Source organism: Brassica oleracea, chromosome C9 (assembly GCF_000695525.1).
Source record: "Brassica oleracea var. oleracea cultivar TO1000 chromosome C9, BOL, whole genome shotgun sequence".
NCBI classification, from domain to species: Eukaryota; Viridiplantae; Streptophyta; class Magnoliopsida; order Brassicales; family Brassicaceae; genus Brassica; species Brassica oleracea.
In genome coordinates, this window is record NC_027756.1 from 52,079,257 (window position 1) to 52,086,379 (window position 7,123).

General features: G+C 37.5%; 2 protein-coding genes across 2 annotated transcripts; both read right to left on the bottom strand.

Moving 5' to 3' along the window:
* Positions 1-846: 846 nt before the first annotated feature.
* On the bottom strand, positions 847-3,429 carry LOC106313622 (WD repeat-containing protein WRAP73). The gene is made up of 6 exons (XM_013751492.1): positions 3,170-3,429; positions 2,161-2,649; positions 1,848-2,069; positions 1,698-1,770; positions 1,475-1,582; positions 847-1,387 (listed from the first exon to the last, which is right to left on the bottom strand). Exons 1-6 carry the CDS (start codon positions 3,284-3,286, stop codon positions 1,020-1,022), a joined length of 1,377 nt encoding a protein of 458 aa, XP_013606946.1. The 5' UTR covers positions 3,287-3,429; the 3' UTR covers positions 847-1,019.
* A 954-nt stretch (positions 3,430-4,383) lies between these two features.
* On the bottom strand, positions 4,384-6,758 carry LOC106316028 (putative kinase-like protein TMKL1). The gene is made up of 2 exons (XM_013753890.1): positions 5,941-6,758; positions 4,384-5,325 (listed from the first exon to the last, which is right to left on the bottom strand). Exons 1-2 carry the CDS (start codon positions 6,425-6,427, stop codon positions 4,745-4,747), a joined length of 1,068 nt encoding a protein of 355 aa, XP_013609344.1. The 5' UTR covers positions 6,428-6,758; the 3' UTR covers positions 4,384-4,744.
* Between the last annotated feature and the right edge of the window lie 365 nt (positions 6,759-7,123).

A 7,123-nucleotide genomic window follows, 5' to 3' on the forward strand; every position in this document is an offset into this window, starting at 1 on the left:
GACAACGACTATTTAAAAATCAAGATGGATACGAAACAAGTAACAAGTATAAAAAAAATAATGAATATTTGTGTCCAATCCAAAATGTAAGTAAAAGAAAAGACAAATATTAACAAATAAATAATAGATCATGTAACAAATAGCAAGTCATGGGACAAATAACGGGGCGTAACGAGTCAAATACTAAAAATAATAATGATACTTGATACTTGACTTGGTCTTGCAAATAATGAAAATTGTCTACTTGTTACTTGCTTTGACAACACTGAGTACTTGAATTTTCACGGCGGATACGAGTCAAGTAACGAGTTTAAGGCGAGTAACGAGTAATGATGCCTAGCCCTAGTTTCAACCTCCTAACATAAATACTTAACAGTAACAGCTTGAATAAGTGAGTGTACCTAAATGTTTATACAAGAGGAGAAGGGGGAGTGAATCAAGATGAACAAGTTGCAAGAGGGACCAGTATTAAGAATCTAGCAGCAAATGTTTTGTCTCATAGGTTAGGTAAAAGTCAGCACTCATCGATAAAGATAATGGACCACAAGCTACAGAGTACATACACTTGAAAGAGAGATGCACAACTTGCATATGAATATTAAACGGAAATATCCTATTCTCCTTGTCGACATTGACAACGAGGTTTCGAGGATATTCCAGAGTATTTATTAAAGGATCATGTAACATTATGATTAAAAAGCCAAAGTAATCATGACCCTATACTGAATGTTCATTAACACACACAGAAACCTATTTCACAGACACCAGATAGTTTTGGTGAATACCTTTTTATCTGTTGAGTCCATACACCAGCATCAAGCAGGAGCCTAATCCCTGAAATAAAAACTTTCTTTTGTTGTATGAAGAACTTAAACGGTATTTTTTGTTAAAACCTTTTTATACATTGAAAATAGTTAACAATCACTAATAAAAGTCGAGGGGAAGGAAACACTCCTAAAATTGAGAGACACACAAGGCTGCAACTTTTACAAAGAAATAGATAACTAGATAAGGAATCCTCAGTCATCAGAGCTGTAGTCGCTGGACTCAGGAAGAGGCGGGACAGTGGCACAGCAGAACGCATCTTTGTCTTTGAGAAGGAGACAGCTTCCATCAATGTTCCATTTGAGGTCAGTAATGGAGAATCCCGGGAGAGGATTGCATACACAGAACGCACCCGAGGGAGTCCACATGTAGAGGTGAGAGCTTCCAGTGCATAGGAGAAGGCGAGTGCAGGTTGGATCCCAGACAGCGGCTCGGATAGGTTCCTTCTGGACCAGGATGGCTGCAACTTCGAGGCGTTGCATGTCCCATATCCATAGGGCGGTTGGCATGCTGTCGTTTCGTGTGCATATGTACTGGCTGTCTTTGCTCCAAGCCAAAAGCCCTAAGAACAGTTTGAAAGAGTTTAGCAATTTTCCACATCGGCCTGCAGTTTCCTAGATTGCGTTTGGATGCAGAAGAGAAAGCTTACCAACTCCTTGTTTTGGGTTAGGCTTGTCCACGAGAGGTTTCTGAAAAGGAAGTGCTACTGGTAAATCCATCACTTCATACCTGACACTAATATAGCCTTCCGAAGCATCTGAACATATAACCACATGAAAAACAAGCAATCAATGAAGATGTTTATAACGACTACACACAAAAGAGTGTTCTGAAAGATGTCCCTGTCAGAAGACAAAGAACAGGTTTGTTACCATAATTGCTTGGCATAAAGTTGTCATCCAACGATAACTCAGACATGTCGAGCTGCAAGGGTTCATCAACTTCCTAGAAAAAAAAACAACGACCAATAGGTTACTACTACACGCCTGCATTGACAACCAGCATTATGGAAAGACCTTTACCTTGAAAATAGCAGCACGACAGGGGGCACGAACAGTTGATAGGTGTAAGAACTCAGCGAATGTTTTCCAAGTAAGGTGATTCAGGACCCGTAGCATCTGGTCATAGCTACCAATGGCAAGAAACTGACCACACGGAGACCAGGAAACAGTCTTCACACCAAGTCCACATTCATATGCCTGATACTTAAACAGACACCTACCATCTGGAGAATAGATTAGAACCTGCCCAAAGGTTACACAAACTTAAGAGATATCCACGACAAAACCAAACATAACCATTGGTAGCTATGACCACGACCAAAACAACACATACCTTATATTCAAGAGGCGAATCCCACACCACAATAGAACTATCATCAGGCGACCACTCAAGATCAGCCAAATCCAAGGTATCAACAGCAAAACTACCCATGATCTCCCACGACTGACAAGACAAAAGGTTAACATAGTCCTTGCAGTCACGCCGCGTGCAGATTGCAGCAAACTTCCCATCTTTATTAAACGAAACTCCCTTGGAGCCATGCTTTGGCCACTGCACATGAACACACGCTGTGTTCAAAAGGGACCAAACTGTCAACCGCAGCTGAAACTCAGAGGTTGTGAGTATATGACGGCTGTCTGGACTCCACCTAGCGTATGAAACACCAGCGGGACCTTCATCGATCTTGCAAGTCCACTCTGGCTGTGTCAGTGACCAGGCTTGAATCATTGGTTTTTTGTAGAGGCCACAAAGAATGTACTCAGAGTCAAGCGCCCATTCTATGTAGCTTATTCTATCTAAGCAAGAAAACAATTGCACAACCTGCAGCATTTACATAAACACTTTACATTCATTAACATAGGAGTTTTCTTGATCCATGCGCAGATATAACAATTTTAAATATAATTTTATTTTAATTTAAAATTTGGTTTTAAATATTAACATTATAATTTTTATATTTTCATTTTATCTTTTTGGAAAAAATAAAATCATAAATGTAATTAAATTTAATCTTATTTATTTTGATTTAGTTTAATTATTTCAATTTTTTTTATTTAAAAATTCGATAGAACTAAATTTATATTGGCTAAAAATAACATTTTATTTTTCAATATGTATATTATCTCCTAGTTTTAAAATTCTATATTTACAGATAAATTTTGAATATTCATAAAGATCCAGAAGAAAAAATAAACTTCAACGATATCATCAGGTAGCAAGATCTACTAGCATTTTGACACATGGTAAGATCCAAAATTGACATTCTACATCAGATTCATCGGTGAAATCTAGGGTTTAGGTGAGAAAGCTACCGAACCGAATTAGTTTTTTTTTTTCAAACCTGAAACGAGAATGTGTCGCGGATCACGAGGCGATAGTCATTGGCGACGGCGACGTAGCGAGAGTTTGGGGAGAAGCAGCAAGGACCTGTCTGCTTGTAAGCCTCTGTGAACTCCATGATTTGGGGAAGATGCGGAGAGATTGTGCGGTGAATTCTCAGAGGAGATGAATCAATGCCGATGATCTTCGTTAAACTAAGCTCGGAGAGGCATGGATACTCCTGACGACGAGTTTCAAAATTGAAACGAGAAGCGAGAAGATTACGAGGCGTTTCGGGTCGGGTTCTTATTGGGTTGGGTAGATTCTGGGTATGGCTTTCAGGTTTAAACGGGCCTATTTGGCCCATTTTTCTTTACTCGTTGAACGACAGCAATACCCTTCTTTTACAAACACCGTGCCGTTTTTATTTTATAAAGAGAAGAAGGTCGTTCGGTAAATTCTGTTTTGGTGGTTTTTACCCGGGAAAACCACAGAAAGCATAAAACAGAACATCAACATCAACTTTGAAAAGACAAAAGTTAATGAATAGTCAGTTTTTTTTTTTTGGATCAACTAACAAATAGACACTATATCTCCTATCGGAACACTATCTCCCACACATCTCTCACAAGAGGGTTGACTATTGTCTCACGAGAACTATCATAGTGCTATTTGTCTCCGAAACTATTGTCTCTATATATATCTCTTCGAGAATAAAGTTTCATTTCTTTTTTCCCCGAATATATAGATCTCAACATATTTTTCCTCAACCATTGAATTAGACGGTTTAATGATGAAATCCGACCTATGATCTAAACCTGAGCCGAAATAAACCAAAACACAGTAAAATTAAGTAGACCAAAATGCTTGATTTCAAATTTGTCTCTCTCCATAGCTTCTTCGTCAAATTCATCTTCCATGTTTTGAACAGCTTCAGAGACTAGCCCCATTGATCTCTTGTCGACTTAACTTCCAAATCCAAGGATATTTCCTTCGACGGCTCTATAATTTGGGATTTTAGGTTTCTATAGATTAAACTTAGGTCTGATTTTTTTTTAAACGTGGATGGGTCTTTAATCGAGTTATAATTAGGTTTAAATGGATCTTAATCGGGTCTTATTTGGTTAACTATTAACTTTAAGAGGTTTACAGTTCAACTAAATACAGTAAACCGGTATTAAACCGTCTAATTCGATGGCTGAGGAAAAATAGGTTTCGATTTATATATTTGGGGGGAAATAGGAATGAAACTTTATTCTCAGTGGAATATAAATAGAGGCAATAGTTTCGGAGACATATAGCACTATACCATAGTTCTCGTGAAGAAATAGATAGTCGACCCCTCAAGATGCGTAAACTTCTAAGTACAATCCTCTCCTCTTTACAATTGTGTTACTCTCGTAATAACTTTGTTCCATGTTATCTTCATTAACATCAATGTTCTACATCTCCTCAGGCCACTGATCATATCAGAAGTCTTTTACCTCGGAAGCAACTCCTATTTTTCCTTTGACTATGACCTTTTAATCATGAACCTTTGTAAAGAGTTGTATTGGTTCCTTCTTTCGTTCTTACTCTCAATCATTCCAAAATTCTTCTAACATTTCTTGATGTCTTCGAGTTTCCTCAAGACCTGCTTGATGTTTGGCCTAAGGGAAGGCGAAGGAGAGCAGCAAGACAATGCAAGCTGAAAATACTTGAGGACACGTTCTTCACTCATATCACCGCTACTCTTGAGAATCTCAGGACGGTATAGATCAGACAGCTTATGATCAATAACAGCATTCCTCACAAAATCAGGAAGATAGAACTCATCATCTCCTGTTGGATCCTTATTTATCGGTTCTTTACCAGTGACTAGCTCAAGCATGATCACACCGAGACTATACACATCACTCTCTTTGCTCACTTCCTTCACCTTTATCAACTCAGGAGCTTTGTACCCCCCGGCTGCAGAAACGTCAAGAATCTCTTGTCCTGCCGTGAGGTTTAAGAGGAGATGCAAACCGTAATCAGAGACTCGAGGTTCGAAACTCGAGTTCAGAAGAACGTTCTTGGATTTTAAATTGCCGTGGACTATCGGTTTCTGCATCCTATTGTGAAGATAATCAAGAGCTTCGGTTAATCCAATAGTGATGCGTAAAATGTTGATCCATTTTACTGATTCATCATCTCCACCTACCAACCAAAAAGAATATAATGTTCTTTAGATCAACATGTTTCATGTGTTTGTCCTAATGAAATGGAAAAGTGAAAGAAAAAAACTAAACAAAAACAGTACCGACAAAACACAAAGCTATATGAGTTATATACTTTTAAATAGCTTAAATAAATAATGAAAAAAAAAACAAAAATTAAATGATCCAGCTAATGTTGTATAATTCCAGCTATGTAGTATAAACACACATTCTTGTATGTATATGTTTCTACATGTATGAGGCACTGAGGTACACATGATCTGTCCTCGACAAAACCAAATGAAACATTAGTCTAAAACCCTCAAAAATTTTGAAGAAAATTATATAGTTGTAGTTTTCAAAATTTCTAAAAAAAATATTTTATTAAAATCTTTAGTAAACCGCCTACAGCCACAAAATCTAAAGGCAAAGCCATGCAGTCACAATGTAAAAGTGATATCAACATCATGGAAACGGCAAAGGTTTCCAACCATTTTACCAGCAAAGTAGAACATGATTCTGTTTGTTTCCCGTAAAAGTTAAAGTTCTTTACTTTCTGTCGGAAAAAAAGAAAAAAAAGTTTAATCATTTAGAAGAAAAAAAACAGAGTGCTTACTTGCGGTGAAGTCGGAAAGATTCCCGGAAGAGAAGAAAGGATGAACCATAAGCTTCTCTCCTCTGTTTCCACCATAGAAACCCAACAGAGGAACCAAGTTCTCATGTCGAACAAGCCCAAGCGTCTCGATGACGCCGCTAAACTCCTTAGCATCCGATCTCACAGTGCAAACCGGTCGGAGAAACCTGAGAACTCTAACTTTACCGCTGCGTTGCAAGGAAGCCTTGTACAGAGTGCCGTAGCTTGATTTTCCGATGACTTCTCCGGGAGCATCGAGGATATCGCAGATAGTGAGATCTTCGCCGCCGCGAAACGTCACGAGCTTCTCTGCCTCTGAGGAGAATCCATGGGACTCGACGTCGTGTTGTTCAGATTCAGTAGATGAATGTTTTCTTCTTGTGCAGAAGATGAACAAGAGTAGGATGGCTAATGCTGATATAGAGACTCCGAGTAACAATGTTAAGAAGTGGCTTCTTGTCATCTCCATGGGATCTTTTTTTTTTCTCTTCTTCTCTAGATTTCTGGAAAATAAAATTGTGAATATATATTTGTGTTTATGATATGAGAGACTTTAGGGGAAATGGGTATGCGTTAATAAATGACAAGTGGATGATTCAGAATTTAGAATTTATTGCAGTGAATATTTTGTGGGAAAGGAAATGGAAATGGAAACTGCATCAGAAGGAAACGGAAAGTCTGGCACTGTGGAGTTTTATTGTTCACAAATGAGAAAGAGAGGATGATGGTGATAGGGGGGGAGATGAAGTTGATATTTAAGTTCAGAGGACAGATCTATAATAGTATCTTTTGTACCAACAGTGTTGAATTTATGTTTATGGTTTCTTAATTCTTTGGCCTGCAAGGGTATATGTATATGAGAAATTTTTGGGTTCACCCTACGATGAACTTCTAGGTTCACCATCCAATAGTATCTGATATTTGATATCTTTTAAAAAAAGAAATAGAATTGAATATCCAAATTAGATTATATTTTTAAAATAAAATAATAAAAATACATAAAAATAGTTACAAAAAATAAATTAATTAATATTGTTACGTCTTCGGTAAAATACTAAACCCTATACCTTATACCCTAAATCCTAAATCCTAAACGTTAAACCTTAAACTTTAGATAAACTCTAAACCGTTGAAAAATCTTAAACCCTAAATCATACATTAAAAA

Excerpts from the sequence above, each read along its gene's own strand:
- LOC106313622 (XM_013751492.1), bottom strand. The coding sequence starts at position 3,286 with ATGGAGTTCACAGAGGCTTACAAGCAGACAGGTCCTTGCTGCTTCTCC. Across the intron at positions 2,070-2,160 it reads ATTCGCCTCTTGAATATAAG|GTTCTAATCTATTCTCCAGA; the intron begins GTATGTGTTGTT and ends ACCTTTGGGCAG. Across the intron at positions 1,388-1,474 it reads TAACCCAAAACAAGGAGTTG|GGCTTTTGGCTTGGAGCAAA; the intron begins GTAAGCTTTCTC and ends AACTGTTCTTAG.
- LOC106316028 (XM_013753890.1), bottom strand. The coding sequence starts at position 6,427 with ATGGAGATGACAAGAAGCCACTTCTTAACATTGTTACTCGGAGTCTCT. Across the intron at positions 5,326-5,940 it reads TCTTTCCGACTTCACCGCAA|GTGGAGATGATGAATCAGTA; the intron begins GTAAGCACTCTG and ends TTTGGTTGGTAG.